Here is a 25025-nt window from a genome sequence, read left to right on the forward strand (position 1 = left end):
TATGATTATCAAAAGAGATTATAATGTTTTATACAGCTGTTTCTGCAGGCGTTTGTTAAACAAGCTTTAATATCATGTAATGTGGAAACAAACTAATTTATCAATATTACTTAAAGGTGCAATATGTAAGATTCAGAAACCCTTGTTATTAATGACACCTGTGACCATTAAGTGAACTGCAGCCAGCTACCTGTTGCTCGTGCACACACTCCATAGGGACGCGAGCGAGCGAGCATCGACCAAAACAATGACGTAATGTACAAAGAGACAACGTGATTCACCCGGATCATGCTGACAGATGAGGTAGCATAATTAAAATTACACAGTTATGATTGTTTTACTACAAACTTTGAGACTGTATATTATATTTGACTCCAGTGCTGGAACAGGGCTAAAACAAAGTGTGGATATAGGTCTGACTATGCGAGACTGTAGTTTGAAGTAATCTCTTTTTTTTGCATGATACATTGACTGCATTTATACGATAGTCAGCATTAGCTAGCTAGCCAGCTTTATCAATAGCTGTTAGCTAAATTTGGTTGATGATGACAGTAGCTGTTTATAAAATAGACTGTATATTATAAATATGTTGACACAATTCAGTATTGATGTGATTCCATCACAACTGTCATTTTGATATATCGATGCGCTATTGTTTTATAATAATAGAATGTATATATTTTCTGTATAACCAAGTTACATTAATCTTGAACATTGTCTAGCATTCATTTCATGTGTTATTGTAGTTTACCTTGCTGAATAATTACAAATTAACATTATGTCAGTTACTGTGAATCACCATACCTGACTTTTAAGATCGTTGAAATTATTAGAAATTTACGAAGCAAGGTAGCTTGCAATTCGTCAGCAGGCAAGATCAAGTTAGCTAAAATTACACAGATTAATCCTTATGGCACTATATTTCACATGCTTTGCAGTTATGTAAGCTTACCTGTCCAATAAGAAGAACACCAATTCAGGGTCGGTTTTGATCCCCAAAACCAAACGAAGGTCCCTCCATGAAATAAATGCCCTGCCGATGTTCACTCTAGTTTTCACTCGACCACGATCACGTTCCCGCTTAGCCAGACGGGATTCAGTAGATAAATGTTTTTTTGGGTTATTTGTCTTACTCTGAGTTTGTGTAGGAGTCGGTGTTGTGCTGGGAGCCGGGCGTTTGCTGGATTCCATCTCTAAGACAACGTTACCTAGTGTTGCAGTTTGTTGTCACTGCTGAATAGCGGAAGAGAAGCTATTACTGTCTGAGGCAAGGCTCTCGGGATCGCGCATAAACGTCACATCCTTTGGATTTTCCCGGCAAAAGCGACCCGCTCCCTTCACATGAAAATCAGTCTACAGGCTTTAATAGGCAACCTAGGAAGTCCAGGAAGGGCTCATTTTTTTAAGTTGCATTACAAGCCGTTCACACATTGGCATCATGTTTGTGTGACATCATGCCCCTGCATCTCAGTGAAATCGGTGTTGAGAAATTCTGCAGGAGCCTACAAGTTGTAATTCTGACTTCAAGATGCATTCCATTGCACTTTTCCTAGTAGGAAGTGGTAAAATACGACTTTCCGAGTTGAATGGAACACAGCACTACTTTTCAAAACTTGATCTGACACTGAATGCTCAAGCAGCCTAATTTACACTTAGAAAACACCTGATGTTGCTAAAACAATGCAAAAAGCACTTACCAATTTACTTGAGGTGAAAATCAGTCCTCCTTTCATGATTAATAAATTAAGCAATCACACGGTCATGCAGAACATCTCAGGTTTGTAAATCCATAAGGATCTCTTTCTGAATGGCGATAGCTGCAGTGATAACAGCCAACTCGTCAACGAGATCTTGCGCTCTTTGCTTTCAAATTACGTCACTTAAAGTGTGATTGCGTCACTCAAGGCCAGCTAGAAGGCCTTGACCGGGACATATCCCACCCACCAAGAACAAATAAATCAATCTGATTGGCTGATGAATCTGACAATCTGACAATCTGACAATCTGACTTTAGTTTCCCATTCATTTGCACTGTTGAGGGATTCTGTAGAAAGTCTGAAGGGCTGAGGGGGTGGAGCTCAGACTCACCTGTTGCTTTGGACGTGATTTGTGAAACAGTTGTAACACTTTGCTTGTAAGTATCAAGGAATAAATTCTGACTGGATAAACTTTAAGTTTTTCTCTATTTGTTTGTAGATTAATTAAGAGTGGAAAGCGATTAAAAATACATAGGCAAAAAGGTGATAGAGAATTAAAGGATGAAAAATATTTATTTATTTGGCATGTTAGGCAAGCAGAGAAGGCTTTGCTGGCCCTGAGAATTCGCCATTGATTAAATGGCATTTTAATAGTAAAACTTCTTCAGGTCCATAGCTCAAATACAAAGGTGGTGTCTGATATATGCTATGTACCGGTGATCCACTTGCGTTTCACTTCTGATGCTCAGTTTGTCTCATGTGTGCTTTGATTAAACTCATGGTTATAGATTCAGTTCTCAGAATGTGTGGAATATTTGTAGATTATTGATTTTGCAGTTCTATGTGTGGATTTGCCATTCTCAGTGTTTAAAATCATTTTGTTTGCCTGATGTAAAATATCTTTACAAGACTCTTTACAAGGTACATTAAAAAGAGCCAAACTTTAATACCGTCTTGTTGAGTTTTAATAATGTTTGCCAATGTAAATATTTGCAATTTGGTCACCATGGTTACCTTGGTCAGATATTACTAAACAAAGAGAAAAACTTGGTATTAGCCACTCAAGTTATAAATAAAGAAATGTATTGAAAGTTGAACTGAAAAGAAATGTAAACAAAATGACAGAAAGATTGTTATGCTGATTGAAGGAGAGTATTTTATTTGAGTGGGGACTATATTGTAAGGTCTATCATAAACCAGTAATGGGTTTATACGTCTTTTATAGACCCACTGCTATGAAAATTTGTTTCAGATCATGGAGAATAATGTAAAGTCTCCATAAGTGATAATTTATTGATAATATCTTGCAAACTGCGCCCCCTGTTAGTTAGATCGCTGGCCGGAAGTGAGGCAGCAGGGGAATATCCGGTGACGTCAGCGCGTCTGGACGACATTACTTATGCAGCAGTTTGAAGAGAAACAACAACACGAACGACACTCGCACGACGGAACGCGATCTGGACCGCGTGAGCCCGACGCCTCTTTTCCTCCACCGGGCTTCAACGGCTTCTAACCACGGCCGCTCTCGGTGAGGAAACTCTGGCCTCCGCTTCCTCCTCCTCCGACTCGGACACCGGTGGAGCGTCGCCGCCCCCGCGGAAGAAGCACCGAGCCTCGGCGGCGGAGGGAGCAGGAGAGTCAGGGGCTTCAGCGGGCCTTCCGTCAGCGACTCACCTCAGCCGAACCGGCAACAACATGCAGTCGAACGGGACTGGACAGGAGCAGAATCATACGGCCGGCGCGCAGAACGGAGACGCCAACGGCCTTCAGAACAATGCGAACCCCAGCGGTGCGGGCTCGGGTTCGGGGTCCTCGGGCACGGGCTCCCTGAAGAAGAAGAAGCGCTTGTCTCAGGCGGAGGAAGATGTCATTCGCCTGATCGGACAGCATTTACACGGGTTGGGGCTGAAGTAAGTTTCAGGCATGAGGATTCAATCCGGACCGGGTGGGTTCTGATTAAACTCGGTTGACAGCGCGAGCGTCGCGACACAAACATAATATATAATCAGCGAAGCTATCTGTAACGCAAGCCCACAACGTCGAATCAGCGTGCATTAAATCACATTACAATCGAGCAAAATATAACGTACATATCTAAAAATCAAACCAAGCATGTCAGACAAATGTCAAACAGTCACATAACACACAAAAGAGATCTGATCAGATGACAGCTGTGTGTTTCTGTCAGATGGCCCGAAATCAACATTTTTGTTTTTCTAGTTATTAACGTGGAGCAGAACAGATGACAGTCATGACCATCAGTGTGTCTGATCAATTGTGTATGTCATATGTTGATCAATGTTGGATAATCAGATAATCATCCGGCCTTTGATTGTGTTTGTGGTTTAATGGCGGCTGTGGAATGTGTGTGTGTGTGTTGCAGCTGGTTTTTATTAGAATTGAAGCTTGAATCTAATTTTAGTGAAGATCTGCTAAAGCCATCATCAACTGCAATGCAGATTCAAACCAAAACACAAATTCATAACAGAATCCAAATCAAAGTACGAACACATTCGTGTCTAAGAGTTGAAAAACAAGATGGACTAAAAGCATGAAGAAAGATGAAAACATTAACCCCTCCCCCCTCACACTCTGTCTGCCTGTCTCTCTCTCTCGTTCTCTCGCTTTCTTTTGTAATCATAGGATGACGTCATTCATTTGAGTCTCTGCATTCAGACACAGAAAAACACTTTTATACTCGGAAACCCTTGGCCTGACTAGTGTCATGGCAGGGGCGTAGCAGTCATTAAAAAAAGGGGGGGGGGAGTGCAGAGACCCAGCACTTAGAGCAGTATTAATATATTACAAGTATTTTTATAAGTATTATATTAATATGTATGTATTATATACTTTTAATATTTGTAGTATTTTAAAGATTCAAGTATTGCAAATTAATTGCAAAATTCGCTGCAATAATAAAGGGCATCTTGTGGAGCACTTGCTTCTGTTTCACACATGACAATAAAAGACTGAGCACAAGCTGGTCCTGAATAAATTATTTAATCAATTACAATAAAACTGTGCACATGCACAATCGTCTTTATTTTTTACTCTGTGCTTGTGCATTGTGGGATTTTAATGTATCCAAGTGGCTCGAGTGTTTTGACTACGTTAACCAAAATTTGTTCAGATCCATTTAATGACTCGTTCAGTGACCATTTCTGGTGATGCCAGAAGGTGGTGACAAATGAGTGTCTTGTGTGAAATGAGTTAGTCACAATCAATGATCAAAAGGAAATTTTAATCCTTTAAAATTTGTATGTCTACAGACCTACAAAGAGACTTTAGTAGAGGTTTTAAGCATTATAAAAACAAAGCAAATCTATAATTTCCCTACAGTTTTTGAGCTGCTGAGCATGACTTTTATCAAAAGACAACATTAATAGTCTTATAATAGTTATGAGTTTCAATAATGTCTACGTTTTCATGTATAAAAAAGTGTGTCTACATAATTGACAAACAGTAAAATGCCTAAGTGTTTTAAGAACGCAGCAAAAAACAGGAAAAAAAAACGAGCTGATATTAAAAATAGCTTTACATAACACAGATCTAGTAATCTGCTTAAATTGGCAAAAACAATCAATCAAACTAATACCTCACAAACATAATGTAAAAAGCATAACTTAATGAAGACTCATGCACTGATATAAACTCCACATACAATGTGTGCTTAAAAGAAGGATTGTCCTTTGTTTTCTGCATTGCATTTCACATAATGCTGCCAATCAAGAACGATATGCTGATAAATAACTATCGTTTGTATGTTCCTCATCTCTAGATTAATTAGATCATCAGTGCCGATTAAAAAAAAAAAAAAACATGGAGAAATGAGCATTATTGAAAGCAACTTTGTAGAACTGAACGGAGTTGCTTTGATTAGACTGTCTGACTGACGGCCTATTACATAAAGGTTGTTTCGGCTCATGAAACTCACCTGTGATTGGTTGGATGGTCACTCAATCTCCCCAAAGTAACAAAACGCAAAGAATACTGCATACAAGTCCACCATTTGGACTTGATATGGGTTTAGCTTGAAAAAGTGCGGGGGACCAAATCACAAGAGTGTGGGGGACTTCCCCCGTGGCTGCTACGCCCTTGTGTCATGTTAACATGATTTAGTGTTTTGTTTCTACTCTTTAACACTAAGTATAAGCAGTAAGGTTTGAGAGGCTGTGCGTTATTGTGAATATAGTCTTAGCTAAAGGTGTCAACACATTATTTTTACTTTCTGGCAGAGAATGATGCTCAATTTCAAACCGGCCCTCAAAACACTTACACATTCCTGTCTGTCAAAATACTCTGTCAGAGCTTTCTTGATTGTAAACCCCCTATAGGCCATTATTAGGGAAAACAGACATGACCATATAGCACTATATACACAATATAGCATGGGCTGCTGGAGTGCCTTATTGCTTCTATTCATTAGGGACTACATAATAAATACACTAAAGAGATAGTTAACCTAAAAATGAAAATTAGATGAATAATACTGTTGGCATCATTTGGCGCTATTGTCATTAGAGGTGCAAAATAGGCCTAGTCAAAAAACTGGCCATATTATGCCTAAAATGTAACTCAATATTAAAGGGGTCATGACATGACTTTTTATTTTAATATATTCCTTGAGGTTCACTTATGATATTAATAAGGTTTTTTTTGCACAGAAGGTAGTCATATATTTTGGAAAAACATGATCATTTTCCACCCTCATTCTGACCCTCTGTCAGAAATGCTTGGTTTTGGTGCTGCTTCTCCTTTAAGACTTGAGAGGACACACCCACTGTTATGATTGGCTCTCTGCTCGACTGACCTGCTCTCTCTTCTTGCCATCTCACTGCTCACCACTACTGGCTGGGCTACAGGAGTAATAAGTTAAAGTAGGTGTTGATGTGGTGTTGTGAAGACGGTCAGATGCAAATGTCTAACACAGTGTGACATCACAATGTGGAGGAAGTAGAGATCGAGTCATTTTGGCAGCTTGGTTTTAACAAATGCTCTTTTTGCAGTAAAGAGGAAGTTTTGAGTTCTGAAACTTATAGTGTGTTTTTATTGTACAATGACATTTTTATATGTCAAAAGATCAAGTGAAATTTGATTCCTCATGTCTTGACCCCTTTTACGACTTGGACCTGTTTTATGAATCATTGATAGCCGTTTGAGTTTTCATCCATGCTTTTAATATGTGATGGTGATTTGAGTATGAAAAAAGCAGAATAAACATAACTTTAAACCATTTTAAAAAGCACTAACCTCCTGATTATGTGCTGGTTTGGCTACTTCTGTTCCTGAAGAAACAACGGATGATTTTAAAGAAATATATAATAATAATAATAATTATAATTATAATTAATAATTTAATATAATTTAATTAATTAATTAATTAATAATTATTAATTATTATTAATAATATATAAATATAACAGCATGAACTGCAGTAGGACACATGCTTGAAATCTCTAGAATTGCACATGTGTGATTTGCATTCTCTCTCTTTCTCTCTAGTCAGACGGTGGACTTGTTAATGCAGGAATCGGGCTGTAGACTGGAGCATCCGTCAGCTACAAAGTTTCGAAACCATGTCATGGAAGGAGAATGGGACAAGGTGAGCTGTCTCAAATCTTCACCTGTCTCCTATAATGTCATGATGGTATAAATGTGAAGTTCTTTACGTTCTAGATCGGGAGAGACGTGAAGGGGGTTTAAAGGGATAGTTCGCCCAAAAATAAAAATTCTCTCATCATTTACTCACCCTCATGCCATCCCAGATGTGTATGACTTTCTTTCTTCAGCAGAACACATTTGACTCCAAAAATCATTGACAGTCAGCATAAAAGTCATCCATAAGTCTCCACTGGTTAAATTAATGTCTTCTAAAGTGAAACGATGGTGTTTTTTGAAGTTGCTTTTCTGCACCATTCAAAATAATAGATGGCAGTCATGGAATTAGACCAAAATACAAAATAACATATTTCTGTGGACAAAGATGTTTTAAATTAAAAATAAATACACAATACTAGGAGAAACGCTTCAGTGTGCTTTTTTGAAACACTAACAGCCCAATTCTATTAAATTATTGTTTAGTTTACTATTGAAAAAATGCCAGCACATTTCCCTGTATTAAATTAAATAAATTACCAAGTGAAAAAAGCATTAAATTAAAATAATTTAATTACCAAACAAATAGACCTATATACTTGCCTTTTCTTTACACAAACTTAAATTAGCCTTACCCTGTTCTGTAGACGATAAAGTCGGCTGAATGACATTCTCAGAATGTTCTACACTTTTCAAGACTATAAACTATCAGAACTATTTGTCCAATGCTGAGTTCACTTTCAGAAAATGAGCTTTTGAACATTTTAAAATGTTTAAATATTTTAAATCTCTCATCTCTCACAAATAACTCTCATTACCTTGGAACGCATTTGCTGAGCTTCAGAAAATGTATATTGCATTGTGAGGCTAAAATAAAATTTAGATGACAATCAAGTTCAGTTGGTCGTAAAAAGTTGCTGGACAAATATGCGGGACGTAATGCAGTTGTGATGGCAATGCTTTAGATTAGATGATTGTTCAAAATAGCCTATTGAATATCAGGAATGTATCATAAACACTGATGTTACACCGCATCAATTTTTCTTTAATAGCTGTGCACACAGCATATACACACACTGATGGATGGTCCTCATATTAAGACCGAAAGTTTCCCCCACTACTTGGTGCAGGTTGCCAGCTTGAACAGGGCCATGACGATTCGCTTTCGGGTCGGAACCGGTGCAACCTGTGATAGGCGCAACATCAGGACCGATATTACAGTCCTATCAGAAGGGCAACTGTTCCCATTTGATTGCAATTCCTCATCTTCTGATTGCATTTATTTGTGAAATTAAAATGACAGTAAGCTGGCTAATTTTAATGAATTGTCTCAATACTCTCCCCATTTTACCAAAACTTCAGAGGAAAAAAAATTAGGAACATCTGGGAGTCGAGTTAGCGATAAACACACATTTCTGTATGGAAAAGGCTTCAGGTCAGATTTCTTTTGCTTTAAACCAAAACTTATGCGACAAAGTGTTTTTTTTTAGGCATGACGTCATCACACACACCATTTTTATCGATAAAAGGCCATTTGAATGGAAACAGGCAGAAGACGGCAAATTTCGCAAAATAATTTTTACGCATTTTCACTTTGTCGATAACAAAATAGTGCGAAAAGTGGATGGAAACTAGGCTAATGATAGCTTTGCAGATCCTTGGCATTCTAGCTGTCAGTTTGTCCAGATACTCGGGTGACATTTCACCCCACACTTCCTGTAGCACTTGCCATAGATGTGGCTGTCTTGTCGGGCACTTCTCACACACCTTACAGTCTAGCTGATCCCACAAAAGCTCAAAGGGGTTAAGATCCATAACACTCTTTTCCAGTTCCAACTACTTCAAAGAGTTCTCATCAAAAAATCCTCCACGTGCAGCAATGACACTACAGTCTTCAAAGACAAAGGACAACTGGCTCTAACAAGGACAGAAAGAGATGTGGAAGTCCAGATGTACAACTAAACAAGAGGATAAGTACATCAGAGTCTCTAGTTTGAGAAATAGACGCCTCACATGTCCTCAGCTGACAGCTTCATTGAATTCTACCCGCTCAACACCAGTTTCATGTACAACAGTAAAGAGAAGACTCAGGGGTGCAGGCCTTATGGAAAGAATTGCAAAGAAAAAGCCACTTTTGAAACAGAAAAACAAAAAGAAAATGTTAGAGTGGGCAAAGAAACACAGACATTGGACAACAGATAATTGGAAAAGAGTGTTATGGATCTTAACCCCATTGAGCTTTTGTGGGATCAGCTAGACTGTAAGGTGTGTGAGAAGTGCCCGACAAGACAGCCACATCTATGGCAAGTGCTACAGGAAGTGTGGGGTGAAATGTCACCTGAGTATCTGGACAAACTGACAGCTAGAATAACAAGGATCTGCAAAGCTGTCATTGCTGCACGTGGAGGATTTTTTGATGAGAACTCTTTGAAGTAGTTTAAGAATTTCTGAATTTTGTTCTAATTTTAATAGTCATTTTTCACATTATTAATGTCCTGACTATACATTGTGATCAGTTGAATGCCACTTTGGTGAATAAAAGTACCAATTTCCTTCCATCTGTACATTATTCCAAACTTTTTGGCCACCAGTGTATATACTTTAACTTTGTTTAAATCACTTTAAAAATGATGTATTAAAATTATTAATTATCTTTAACAAAATTTTGAGACATGACTGAGAGCAGCTTACAGAAAATCACATTCATTCTGCCCCTCTGAGTAATTCAGTAAGTTCATTCACTGATGGATTCGTCAGACTGATTCAAAACGAGAACTTTTGAGCTGGTGAATCACTGTTTTAAAAGCACTGGCTCAATAGAAAGGTGCGCTGTTCTGGTGTTACTTCATGGTGCACACTTTTTATGTCACCACATTCAATTCATACTGCAAGCTTATAAATAGGGTCAAATATAATTTCTTTAGTGATGCTGGTAGTTCAGCGGTGGAGCAAAGGAAATTGAGCAGGAAAATAAAAAAATGCTGTTTTCATAGTTAACATTGGGGTAAAAAAATACTAAATAAACTTTTCTGCCCACCAGCCACAGTGGCTTTGAATGCCCAATTTCATCAACCACTTTGTTTTTTTTACCAGCTCATTTGGTTATTCATAAAGGTATATATGAAACCATCACTTCTGAGGCTGTAGTGATTATGATGACACACATGACAATTCATTATGTCAATTCATATCATGTCGCTGCATGTCATTTGTTTTGTATGGTTATGTTTTCAGCCACATATTTCTGGAATTAAGCAAAGTTGCATTCACAATGCGTGCAAACGTGAACTGTTCCGTGGAAATCAAGCGAACTAAACTTAGAGCACCTCTTGAGAAGGTCAGAGATCATTTGCAGTGTTCTCATGGATGACACCGTTCTTGCAGTTGCAAACTATTTTCAGATGACTGAAACAGCAGAAACAGTGAGCACTCTGCATGTGCGTGTTCCATGAGAAGCACTGCGCTAATGGGCGGCAGAGCGCCTCTGAATACACAGCGAATCAGACACGCATCAACGGCTTTTCTTTCATCTGATTTCAAAATAAAATCAAGTGTGTTTCTTCAAACGCGCGTCTTTGTGTCTGACAGCATTTCTTGTCACATGCCACTCTAAGACTTATTATAAGTCACCCACCACCGAAATAACCCACCACTGCGCATAAAATATCCACATTTGGTGGGTTGTGGGCGCTGATTTTAAACTCTGAACTAAAGGAAAAACGGAATTTAATAATTTCATTAACCAGAGGTTACATCACAAATACGCACAATTAGTTGAAGGGAATCAAGCAAAAATATTTACAAGAAAAATAGAGAACCACTCGCTCTTTGGCTGGAGCTTTAGCCTCAATAAACCTAACTAAAACCAAACATAAATGCCAAGAAACTGAAACCTGCTTAAAATTAACAACAGTTCAATGGGACGGAAACAGTGCCACAGTTATTTCATATAATATCCTTGGACCTGTCCATGTTGTCATCATTTCCATGAGAGAAACTTCACAGTGGGAATGTGTGGACATGGAACATGTGTCACCCTCAGACACGTGACGCTGCGAGTGCTGAAAGTCCTGCATAATTAAAACAAATTCCACTGATCATGCAAGCTATAACATGCATGCAACACCACAAATTTAAATGTTTATCTGTTCTGCTGTTGCTAATAAAATAATAGCATGAATACATCTTACCCAAGTTGTAGGCTAAATCAACGTGAATGTTTTCAAACATTAGCCTACTAATTTATTTTTTCTGCAAATCATCATGCGGGCTGGAGATGACTCCACACGGTCCGTATGTTTGACACCCCTGATGTAGTCGCAGATTAGGACTTCGCAAGGTCAGGGAAGTTTAAACCTCTTTGGCAGCGAACCGCTGTTATCACTGGCATGCTGTCTGTACACTTGTGGCATCAACTAAAGGGATTGCTGACGCATCGTGTTAATATTTTCTCCGGACATTGTGTCCGACAATGTTTGTCGGACATTAGGACATTTTAACGGTCAAAACTGGTAATTACTGGCTAACGGAAATCCTGGTGTAAGATTATCAAAAGAGAGTATAATTTGCCAATTTTTAAAAGTTATTTTTTATCTGTTCATTTAAAAGGCCAGTGTGGCATTGAGTAATTAAACTTGTTATTAAGAAAACAACAAAGTTTCTTTGTCTTTCAACCCATTTTTGAAATGTAATTCAATACCGTGATAATACTGTATACTGTGATAAAAGCTTCAGCAATTATCGTGATGTGAAAATTTGATACCGTCACATGCTTAGTGGAATGCAGGTCAAAGGTCATGTTAATGTGGATATATATGTTGATCAGTGCTTTTTTTCTATTTATTTAATTGCCCTTCATTTTCATAACCACAAATATAATTTTTTTAGCCACATTTTTTACATTTGTAAATTGTCAAAAATATTTTTCATGGGGCTGTCAATTCAACACGTTCGTTTAGTGTGAATAATTATATAAAAAAATAATGTGTTAAAAGATTTACGCAATTAATCATGCCTCCTGACCCGGAGCAATTCAAGATTGAAGTACATGTAACTTTGTGTTTTTACAAGCCATGTCAGCTCAAAAATAGCTCAGACGGAATGCAAGAATGTGTACTGTGAGTGACAGGATTGATGAACTCTATTGCAAAATGGATGGCTGTCAACTGAAGGCTTATATGTAAAGCCTCTTTTGTATTAAATATTTAATTATTATGTATTATTTATATGGAAGTATCTTTATTTGGGCGCCTTAGCAAATATTGATATATGCAATTTATTTCAATTAATTAATTGGCATGTCATGTAAATAATTTGAGTAAAAATTTTAATCGATTGACAGCTATGTTTTTTATTTAAAACATTAAAAAAAAGTAAAAATGTAACTCTGTGTTGGCTTTGAATTCATATGCATCTGCTAGAGTACAATAATACAGTGTCAGAGATGTTCATTATTTTCAGCCCATTCTAACTGATGATTCCAAGATGTGTCATGTGGTAATATTCAGCCTTTAGGGCAACACTTTGTGAAGCAGATGAGATATTTTGGTTTTGTAAGAATGGAAGGTTAGAATTCTGTGAGACCAACTCTATCTTATGTGATGGCTAATATGATGAGTGGAAATGGTTTCCACCTTCAGTTTTATTAGCACAAGCAGCAATTGCTCCAGTTCCTGGTTTAAGGTTTGCTTGGTGTTCTGTGTAAATGTCAGTGGAACTGTTCTAAATGCTGCTGCAGTCATTTCTTGGTTGGTTTTCTTGTTCTCTGAACACCAGTACGAAAGGTGCTAAAATGAAGCTTTTCCCTGCTTCCCAACATGCTTCTATCTTTTAATGTTATAAATGACTGTAGTGCAGAAAGCACCCCAAAATGAAAATTCTGTCATTTACTCACTCTCATGTTGTTCAAATCATATGACTTGCTTGCTTCAGTGGAACACAAAAGGGGAATTTTTAAAGAGTATCCTTGCTACCCTTTTTCATATAATGAATGTGAATGAGGACAAGGTTAAGCTCCAAAATAAAAAAAAATAAAAAAAACACCATTAAAGTAGTCCATATTACTTGTGCACTATTTTCCGAGTTTTCTAAAGTCATATGAAAGCTTAGTGTGAGAAACGGTCCAAAATTTAAGTCATTTTTTTTTATATATCTTTTTCTCTGGTGGGCTATTGACCGCTCTGTTTGGATCATTGAGTTAGTGAGTTGAACTTGAGATCAGTTTGAATCATTTTTGTCAACAAGATCAATCAACTCATTGAAAAGAGCTGACTCAAATGAACAATTTGTTCATGAATCTGACATCAGTATTTCTGTCATGAACATGAGCTAAGGCTAACGTCAAGGTTTTCAGTTGTTGGTTCTTCACACAAAGCCTTCGTAAGACTTCACAAGACTTGGAATATAGGGCCTAGTACACAAGCCATATGGACCTCCTTTATGGTGCTTTTTTGATATTATGGAGCTTGATGGCCCCAGTCCTCATTCACTTATATACAGTGGCAAGAAAAAGGATGTGAACCCTTTGGAATTGTCTGCATTTATGTATAAATTTGTCATAAAATCTGGTTTGATCTTCATCTAAGTTACAATAATGAATTGTTTCTTTGCATAAAGTTGGAAAGGGTTACAAAAGAAATACATATTTTGGAGTGGCCCAGTCAGAGCCCAGACCTTGACCTAATAGAGATGTGGATTGACCTCAAGAGAGTAGTTCACACCAGACATCCTATCAGTATGGCTGATCTAAAGCAGTTCTGAAAGGAAGAATGGTACAAAATTCCTTCTGAACATTGTGCAGGTCTAATCCACAGCTATCGGAAACGCTTAGTTGAGGATATTGCTAGAAGATCGACCAGTTATTAAATCCAATGATTCACTTTTTCCACACCACTATGAATGTTTAATGAGATGTGTTCAATAAAGACATGAAAGGTTATTTTTTGTGTGTTGTTAGCTTAAGCACATTGTGTTTGTCTATACTGGTGACTTTGATGAAGATAAGATCACATTTTATGACCAGTTAATGCAGAAAACCAGCTAATTCCAAAGGGTTTGCATTCTATTTCTTGTCACTGTAATATAACACAAGTTGTATGACAAAACAATTTGATTTGTGTAGATGTGTGAAATTTGAAGTCAGTATTAAACAGACATGAATTCTTGTTCAAACATTCGTTCGGTATCTCACTATGGGAAAACGCCCTTGTGCATGCAAACAATGGAAGCAATTTTATAGTGCCACGTCTGTCCAATGACAGACAAGTCACAGCAGTGACCAGGAAGCCCTGCCTTCCTGTTATAAGCCACTGTCACCTGCCTTTACTTCATTCTCGTTCTCTTCCCCTTGGAGATCGAGTTGGAAGCTATCCTTCAGCAGAGTTTTTGGGACTATTATTATTATTACTATCGTTTAACTGTTTTCAAGGATGAGCCGTCGGGGTACGTTGCTAAACACGGTTATATTTTCAAAAACTGTAATTGTCAGAGAATTTTCCAGCACGTTATGGTGGGTAATTTCTCTATCGTCTCTCTCCACGTTACCGATGGTCATGGTTGGTAGTATTACTGCACCGCCGAGGTGTTTTTATCGCATTGTTACGATAAATAAGAGACAGGAAGTGATTTTCTGCCTCGAACTAACACATTGCGGTGAGACAGGAGGATAGTCACTGGACCATGGCCACCGCAAATCCAAGCAGATCAAAAGACAAGGAACCTTCTCGCATCTGTGTTTGCGGGGCTGTAATTTCGACAAGGACTCGAACCCCCTATGCATCGCTTACCTAGGGGTAAAACATGCGCAGGCAGCCTTGGCTAATCCTGAGTGCTGCCCGCACTGCGTTAGATTCCCGTTAAGGGTTCGTGAAAGGCGAGTGCAAGTCTTGGCTGCGGGAAAAGGAGACCCGTATCTTTCTCTGCTCCCGGTGGAAAATGAACCCTCAAAACCTGGTAGTCCAGAAGTTGGGGGGACATTATGGAGGAGACCTCGCTGAACCTTCCTCTTTTCAATGTCTCTGAGGAGAGGCGAGAAGAGGATGACGATGTGAGCAATCACCTTCTTGAGGATGATGAGGACAACAAAGAGGATGCGATCCTTCCACCTCAACCGTCCAGGCTGCCAAGCGGGCAGAGCAGAGGTTCCCCTTACCCGACACCCGTGGATCTTGATCTGATCGAGATGTGCTATCAGGCGGTGGCCAAGCTGTCTTTTGACTGGCCATATCAACAGATGGAACAGGGCACAGAAAGGGACTTGTATGATGGGAAGAGTCTGCCGTCGCATCTCGCTCCCGCAAAGCAGTACATTCATTTACATTTATTCATTTGGCAGATGCTTTTATCCAAAGCGACTTACAAAAGAGGAAAACATAAGCGAATCATCTTAAGGAGACAGTGGTATGAAAAGTGCCGTATTATAAAGTTTCACTAGCATTAGAATAGTATTCAAAACAGAATAAAGTGCAACAGGAATTTTTATTTTTTATTTTTTTAATGACTTGTTAAGCTCCCCTTGATGTGTTTTTAGTCATTTTTTGAAGACAGAGAGTGAGTCAGCTTCACAGATGGAGTTGGGAAGGTCGTTCCACCAACGTGGTATGATGAAGCTAAAAGTCTGGGAAAGTGTTATGGTGCCTCTTTGTGTTGGTACAACAAGGTGACATTCCTTAGCCGACCACAAGCTTCTAGTGGGCGCGTAGCTCTGCATAAATGATTTTAGATATGCTGGAGCAGACCCAGTGACTGTTCTGTATGCCAGCATCAGAGCCTTGAATTTGATATGTGCATCAACTGGCAGCCAATGGAGAGAGACGAGGAGTGGTGTAACGTGTTCTCTTTGGTTCATTAAAGACCAGATGTGCTGCTGCATTCTGGATCATGTGCAGGGGTCTAATTGCACATGCAGGGAGGCCTGCAATGAGACCGTTACATTAGTCCAATCTAGTTATGACAAGTGACATTCCTGCCATTCCGCCGTGCATGGCAGAGATGAAAAGGTTTTGGGATAAACACTTTTCACACAGGGTGCCTGTTAAGGGTTTCTCACGCCTTGGCATACATAATATGCAGGAGATGGGAATGTCAGAGACCCCCCCCCGGTGGAATCGTCGGTGGCTAACCACTTCCATCTGACGCGCCGGGCGGCTTTCTCCTCCGCAAATGCTTCTCTGCCAGGGAAAACGGATTGCTTTACTGCGTCCATTTTTCAGAAAATGTACAGGTCATCGGCTCTTTCAGTGAGGGCTCTGAATGCCACATCCCTCCTGACAGCAGTGTGGGAGGAAATCTGCGTTATAGCGGATTTGAATTTATGCACCTCCCGATGGGCAGTTCAGAGCTGCGGCCGAAGCAGGGGCCTCTCAGTGGTGGGAGAGAGGGCATTATGGCTGGGAGGTGTCGGATCTCTCTGACAAAGAGAAGCCCGGTGGAGTCTAAAGCTTTTTTGTGGCATCAGTCACAGCCATGAGGCAGCAGTGCGATCTCCGGAAAAAAAGAAGCATCTGAGACATGCCTCCCTCGCAAGGTCATTACACACCTGTCTCAGGCGGCTCGTGCAAGCTTCACAGCCCCTCAGAAAGGGGGACAGGTGGGTTTTCGCCCCAGGCCCCACCTCACACAGCAGGCACCAGCCATCCTTTCCAGCAGCAGCTGCGAAACATTGCCCTGCCCATCCCCAGGGAGGGAAGAAGAGGCAGGCAACCTAGCTGCATCTCAGGTGGGAAAGAGGGGACACTGGACAGCACCCAGGGTTTTCTGTACACCTCCCCTACTCAAGAAATGAGCAAACTGTTCTCCTCCCCCCCCCCCAAACAAGAAGAGAAGGTGGGATGGAGCGGTTGCTCTATTTGAAAAAAAAATAAACTGTTCAGTTCAAAACTGTTTGTCCACTTCTCAGTTTAAATGGTGTGGAGGAACGGGGTTCAGTATGAGGGGCAGAGAGTTCACAAGCATGAGTGTGTTGAATGTGAAAATAAACATGTTCCCTGTGTATCCAGGCAGTGTGCCAAGGGCACCAAACAGTATCGAAATAATAACAAAACAAATAAAAAGTGGAATGGTGCCACCGCCATCAGTGAGTGAGAGCTCAAGCGGCTGGCTCGCTGTTCGGGTGAAGAGTTGGTGCACATGCACAGTCCACCCCTGGGTACTGTCCACAATAGTAAGGGGTTATCGGTTGCATTTTGCTGTGAAACCACCAAATTTCAACAATTTGTTAATGTCAACAGCGGAAGGGGAATCAGCTCTGATTTTGGAGGAAGAAATTGCCTCTTTAATGAGAAAAAGAGCAATACGAGTGGTACCGGAGAAAGAGAGCTGTCAGAGGTTTTACTCCCAGTATTTCGTCATCCCCAAAAAAGGGGGAGGTCTCCACCCCATTCTGGATTTGCGGAACTTCAACAAACATCTCAGAACATACGGATTCAAAATGTTTATGCTCAAAGTGCTGTCTGACAATATTCAAATCAGTGGATCTCAAGGACGCATATTTCTTTATAGACATTTACAAAGCTCACAGGAAATTCCTGAGGTTTGCCTATCAGGGCATAGCCTACGAATTTTTTACAATTCTGTTCTGACTTTCATTAGCCCTGAGAATTTTCTGCAAATGTACTCCCTTGAGGAGAACGGGTCTCAGAGTGTCCGCATATTTGGACGATTTGCTCCTGTGCATCGTCTCGGCAACAAGCAGAGACAGACATGATTCGGGCAGGCTGCTGTAGATCTCTTCGCATCACACAAAAACAATCATTGTCCTCTGTTCTTCTCTCTGGTGAGCGAAGATGCACCCATGTGTGTGGATGCGCACCCATGGCCAAACAATCTGTTATATGCGTTCATTCCTCTGAGCCTGATCGGCCCAACTGTAAAAAGAGTAAGGGAGCACGGTCATACAGTAATACTGATTGCCCTGTACTGGCTGGGGAAACTTTGGTTGGCGGAGACTTGGTCTCTTCTGCTGCGCAGAGATCTCCTATCTCAAGGGCACGGGGAGATTTTTACCCCGCACCTGGACCAAGTAGCTCTTTGGGCCTGGCCCGTGAGAGGATGAATTTAAATGCCACTGGGTTGCCTCCAAGGGTAATCGGAGTGCGAGAGTGGCCTCGACGTGATCAGTTTTATGATTTGAAGAACATTGGTGCGCACACAGACATATCTTTCCCTTTTTATGTTCTGTAGCGGATGCACTGAGCTTTCTGCAATACATTTTTGGATAAGGGTAGAGCATTCTCTACTGTTAAGCTATATCTTGCAGCGATATCGGCATGCCATGTTGGAGTGGAATCCGGAACAATGGGTCAACACCCATTGGTGTGTAAGTTTATGAATGTTACATCCGGTCTCAAAACCTCTGATTCTGCCATGGGATCTGTCTGTGGTTCTGAGCACACTCTCTCAGCCCCCATTTGAACCCATAGAGAGTATTAGCATCAAGCATCTTTCGCTAAAGTCTGTTTTATTGTTAGATCTCGCTACTGCAATGCATGTAAGTGAACTTCATGCTTTGTTGGTTCATGAATCTTGCATGTGCTTCTTTCCGGGGTTTTCGAGAGTAATTTTTAAAACCCCGCATTTGTACAGAAGGTGAGTGATTCACTGTATAATGGTGAATCAGTGGACCTTGTTGACTTTTCACCTGCCGCCATTTTCCTCATCAGAGGATGAAAAGCTTCATTGTTTGTGCCCAGTTCGCACCCTGCATGTGTACGTGGAAAGAACGTGGACGCTGAGAAAGAGTAATCAGCTCTTTATATCCTGGGCTGACTCTCATTAGGTTAAACCTATATCACGCCAGCGTTTGTCTCATTGTGTGGTGGTGACTACTATATTAAGTTACAATAGCGTCGGTATGCAGCCTCTGGAGGGCTTAAGAGCTCATTCCACAAGAGGTATGGCCACATCGTGGGCGCTGTTTAAGGGTATTACAATCCAGGACATTTGTGCTGTGGTGAGCTGGGCGTTGCCTCACACATTTGTGAGATTTTACAGACTGGATGTTACCGAGCCTTCGCTGGCTCACATGGTCCTTAGCGTGAATAGGTCTGATACTGATGTATAAGCACACACGTACAGGCTCAGTTTTTAATAGTGGGTTAAAGTGTCTCATTCCATAACTATTCCCTAGTGGAAATAAAGTTTGGGCATGTTTCATACAATATTCTGAGTCAGTCTGCTTCGGACAGCATATCTGCAATCCGGGAGTTGTCCTTACCCCATAGTGAGATACCGATTGACTGTTTGAAAGAGAATGTAAGGTTACATATGTAACTCCTGTTCTCTGATAACAGGAGTAAGGTATCTCGCCACACTTCCCTCCTTGCAGCAGCACGGGGAAGAGATATGCTGAGAATGACGTAAAGGCAGGTGACATTGGCTTATATCAGGACTTGTCTGTCATTGGACAGACGTGGTGCTATAAAATTGCTTCCATCGTTTGCACGTTTGCATCGTTTTCCTGTAGTGAGATACCTCACTCCTGTTATCAGAGAACCGGGGTTACAGATGTAACCTTAAGTCAAGACTCACAAACCATATTTCTGTACTGATTAATTTATCTTCCCCTAACCACTTTGGAATTTATTTAATGTTTAATGTTACCATGACCTTTTTTTGATACAGCGAAAAGCTCTACACCTCTCTATATAAACGTTTGAAGGCCAGAGAAAGTATGGATGTACTACACCTGTTTTTTTTTTTTGTTTTTTTCAAACATCTGAATTGCAGTGCTGAAGTGACATTTTTGTTTCTTTGTTTGACACAGGCTGAAAATGACCTGAATGAGCTGAAAGCTTTGATGCATTCACCCAACGCTGTTGTGGTAAGACCATTGTACTTGACCGCACACACTATTAAAGGAATATTCTGGGTTCAATATTACTACTACATTACTACTATTGAGGCATTTACAATGGAAGTGAATGGGGCCAATTTTTGGAGGGTTTAAAGACAGAAATGTGAAGCTTATAATTTTATAAAAGCCTTTACTTTAATTATTCTGTTAAAACTCATGTATTATGTGAGCTGTAAAGTTGTTTACAGTCATTTTTGGGTTTTAGGGTTTGTCGATATTACATCGTTATGGCAACAACGTTTTAAAATTGTCTATAACTTTACACATAAAAGGTTAGTAAGTGATTTTATCACACTAAAAGCATGTTAACACACATATTGTTTGTCTTGTGACTGTACTTTTAAAATAGTGAGTTTTTTAATGTTTACGGATTGGATCCATTCACTTTCATTGTAAGTGCCTCACTAGAACTCAGATTTTTCTTTTTTTTAAGAAAAGGAGGGATAGGTGGAAAATTATTTTTGTGGTAATCAGTATTATGCCACAAATGCTATCGATTGTGCTTAACTTGAATTGAACCCGGAATATTCCTTGTAATGCTTTCAATGTAGAAATCATTCTGATCATTTTTGGAGTCTGACTGTACAGATTTAAAGTGATAATTCACCCACAGTTTAACATTGTCATCATTTACACACCCTCCTGTTGTTCCAAACCCATATGACATTCTGTCTTCCATGGAACACAAAAGATGTTAGGCAGAATATTAGCCTCAGTCACTATTCACTTTCATTACATCTTTTTTCTATATAATAAGTAAATGGTGACTGAGGTGGTCATTCTGCCTAACATCTCCTTTTGTGTTACATAAACAAGAGATCTAAATAAGTCACAATCAGCTATATATCATATATCTGAGGTTACCTTAGCAAAACTAATCAGCCATACAGATACACTCCATTCATAGCTCTTTGTTCTTTTCTTTATTCAATTTAGATTTACAGGGACAGTGCACATCAATAAACATTTCTGTATATGTGCCAGTTTAGCTATTACAGCTCATTTTCAACTGTAGTCCCTGGGCAGGTATTGTATTAAAAAGCATATATAAAGGGATATAATTCTTTGAACCCAAGTGAAATTAGACATCATAAAACAATATCATTCATACACAAAAAATGAAAATATCTTTAAAGCATATTTGATTCACAATTGATGACAATTATAGAGTTTGATCACACTGTTGATTTTCTAATGTTAATGAATGGGTTACTGAAGTCCTAATGAAACTGAAGCTAATCTCTCTCTCTCTCTCTCTGTAGCGGATGAAGTTTCTGCTCTTACAGCAGAAGTATCTGGAGTATTTGGAGGATGGGAAGGTTTTGGAAGCGCTGCAGGTTTTGAGAGGAGAACTTACTCCACTCAAATACAACACAGACCGTATCCATGTGCTCAGCGGGTACCGAACACATAACAAACATGCACATTAACATTCACCCACCATCATAGAGCTCAACAGTGAGTTGTAAGAGCAACTTTTTGTATATTCATGCAGCTTCAGAAGCACCCTCTAATTTACTAATTTGCAGTGTTGCACACCACATGATACTTCTGATCTGTATCTGCAATATTTTGTCCTGCAAATGCTTTTCAATAAACAGAACTATTAAGTCCTGATTACAAATGTTTGTGGATCAATGCAGAGTTTTTTGAGAGAATTGCTGTGCATCGATGAAGTTTTTTGCTAGTCCTAACAAACATGAGGCAGCTAGCTCGCTATCGTTACCTAGCTAGCCTTACGAAACTCACCTTAACCCTGTTTGCTGAGATTCCCATTTCACTGTGAAAAACAACTTCTCTGATTGGTGGATCTGGCTTCAGGATTATGGGCAGTGTTGAAATTTGCTTGAACTTGATCAATTAAACAAAAAAAGGTTTTGAAAAGGTTTCTTCATTATTGCTAAAAACTATTTTCACTGTTAAGATTTTGAATAGCATTTTTACTGTAAAAAAAAAAAACTACTGTTGAGCTCTTTATAGTGCAGTGAGACGCACTCTGTGATTGGCTGTGATGGGTTTTGATGACTGGTTGTGATTGGCTATGTGTTTTTAAGGTACCTGATGTGTAGTCATGCTGAGGATCTGAAGGCAAAGGCAGAATGGGAGGGAAAAGGTGCCGGATCACGATGTAGATTACTGGACAAACTCCAAAGTGAGTGTTTACATGAAGCAAAAACTCTTGACTGGTTTGCACTTAGTTTTAGATCATTTTCATATGTGTCTTGATTAGTAGTATTGATAAAGTATTGATAGTATTGATAAAGATTTCCCAATTTGATTCCGATTCACAAGCTCTTGATTCAAATCGATTCTAAATCCATTAAAATGGGTATATTTAACCCTATATCAACCTGCCTGTATCAGATTTGATACGCTATTTTCTGAAGCCTGTGCATTAGGGCTGGGCGAATATTTTAGCGAAAATTGCCTTAAAAATATTGCGATATCCGATTACATCTTCAACCCCCCTGCCAAGGGTCGGTGAATTTTTTTGCTCTATTGATTTTGCTTTAAAAATTTAATTTAATTTATTGAAACATGAAAAACATAAAAGACATTTCTAAATTCAAATTGCACTTTAAACTAAACGAAAAAGGCAATAAAATAACAAAGTGATCACAAAACCTTATTTAACCACCTCCCCAAATCCAACCATCTCCAATGGCTCCATTTGCAAGCATCCGTCAATGACAACAGGTGTAAAATTACTAATAGCCTATAGATTAAGAACTAAAGACAATTATAAATGTAAAGACAATAATGCTGACAATGAAGCATTTTACATTAATGCTGCCAAAATAAAATAAAACTCAATTTTAGGTTCAAGGTGAACGTGTCTTGTATTTGATTTAATCACTTTCGTCTTTGTTTCTTTAATAAAAAGATATATATATATACTGAACCTGTAGAGTTGCGTTCACAATGCATGCCCACTGCGTGGAAATAAAGCTAACTAAACTCGTAGCACCTCCCGAGATGATCGGAGATACTTTGCAGCATTCTCATAGACAACATTATTCTTGCAAAAGTTTTCAGACGAATGAAACGGAGAAAAAAAAGAGTGAAAACTCTTTACATGCGCTTGTTCCCTGAGACAGGCTTGTGTTGCATGCCGACATGCGTTTGTTCCATATGACAGGCTCATGCTGCACGCCTCTGAACAAACAGCGAAGCAGACACAAGCATTGACGGCTTTTCTTTTGTCTGTTCTTAAAAATATAATAAAGTGTGTTTCTTCAAGTGCTACTAAACAATGACTAACTGCATTTCTTGTCATGTGTCACTCCGAGACGTCTTACAGGTTGCCCGCCTGTTGCGGGTAGATGAGCATGAAATACATTTGGACGAGGAGCTTGCGAACTGGATTCAGCCTTGTCGCATTTTGCATGTGGCAGGTGCTAGTTTCACACCCTGGCCACTGTTTAATATATTTGGCAACTTCCCAGATCCATGGTTTTGCCATTTCTCGATATTGTCGATCATTGTCTGTTCGCAATCAGCATTGGGATCTTTGTAAGACAACGTCGATATCTGATTATATCGTCCTATCGCCCAGCCCTACTGTGCATCATTAACATAATCAAAATTTTGTCTAAAATGCACTAGATGTCTGCTTCCACCAGGTGTATGTTTCTGGGCATTTCTTAATGGAAATATATTTGTAAAACATGTCCACTTTTGAATTGCATGCACATTTAATGTGAAATCTTTGCTTATTTTAAGTAAGTAAAAGTGAGAGTAATCATTATATATTTACTGATATTTTAACATGAATATAAGCAACTTGTGCTTGGTTAAAATCTTAGATATTATTTTATTGAAAAAGCCAGTTGAAATCATGTATAAAATATGATAAAACAGACTTTTGAGGCATATCTCTCAATCACCATTACATTACATTCATGCCCACCACAAAAACAATCTGAGCTTTGAAAATTCTGACATACTTTTTATGAGATATATTTAAAGTGTGAACTAATATTTCTGTGTATTTTTATATATGCATGCTGTCATAATAAATATCTCATTACATTACATTATAAGCTATTATGATGTCATCTTACCATAAGTTCCTGAGACCCAGCAAAAAAAGTTTTACAGTTTCCCTTTTTTAAATGTCAATAAAGTGTTTGGTGCATAAAATACATATGATAAAAGAATGTATTGTAAAAATATTATTTTATTTATATTTTATTTGATGTGCTGAATTGAACTGTGATACATTTCAATCCATATTTATAGAGCAAGGAGAGGAAGTTGTCATGGCCAAACTCTCAAATATTTGGTATCTCTGAAAAGCCCAGGGAGTCCTCTGATAATACCCCAAGATTTACCACTGTAGCATGTATGGGCTAAGAAAAACTTAAATAACAAATCTCTGACACAAAAATTAATTGCTGGGCCTCAGGAGGATAATGACCTTTAAAGCCCAATGTATCAAATATGATACATAAACATATGCAGAATTTTTCTAGTTTGTCTAATGGTACTAAAAACAGTTTAATGTCAAAAAATGTGAATTTTCTGACAATTTTCATATGTCAGGCTTAACAGAGTTACGTTATGTTAGAGGACTTGAATGGCTTTTTTTTTTTTTTTTTTTTACCTCATCTGTGCTATTCGCGATTAGAATTTAATGCTTATGTTTTGTTGTTTTTGATCAACAATTGTATAAAGAACAGAAAGGATATTAAAAGAGACATGATTCAATGACAAATGGATTGTGTGGATCTCGTCTTTGGACACATTAAATGGAACGAGTCAAATCAAACTTTTACTCTCAACACGCAGTGAAAGGATGCTGAACTTCTTCGCCACTATACTATTCAATCATTGGTGAGTAAAATCTGAACAGATACCAGCCAGTGACTAATCACAAATTT

General features: G+C 39.0%; 1 protein-coding gene across 1 annotated transcript in view; it reads left to right on the forward strand.

The window, feature by feature from the left end:
- The first annotated feature begins 3062 nt into the window (after positions 1–3062).
- Positions 3063–25025, forward strand: part of LOC127409652 (WD repeat-containing protein 26-like) — a 33691-nt gene continuing 11728 nt past the window's right edge. The window contains exons 1-5 of the mRNA XM_051644360.1: positions 3063–3607; positions 7200–7299; positions 20053–20109; positions 21405–21541; positions 22197–22294. Coding sequence (XP_051500320.1) covers positions 3393–3607; positions 7200–7299; positions 20053–20109; positions 21405–21541; positions 22197–22294 — 607 coding nt within the window. The 5' untranslated portion in view covers positions 3063–3392. The remainder of the gene's footprint in view (positions 3608–7199; positions 7300–20052; positions 20110–21404; positions 21542–22196; positions 22295–25025) is intronic.

Source organism: Myxocyprinus asiaticus, chromosome 19, assembly GCF_019703515.2.
Source record: "Myxocyprinus asiaticus isolate MX2 ecotype Aquarium Trade chromosome 19, UBuf_Myxa_2, whole genome shotgun sequence".
NCBI classification, from domain to species: Eukaryota; Metazoa; Chordata; class Actinopteri; order Cypriniformes; family Catostomidae; genus Myxocyprinus; species Myxocyprinus asiaticus.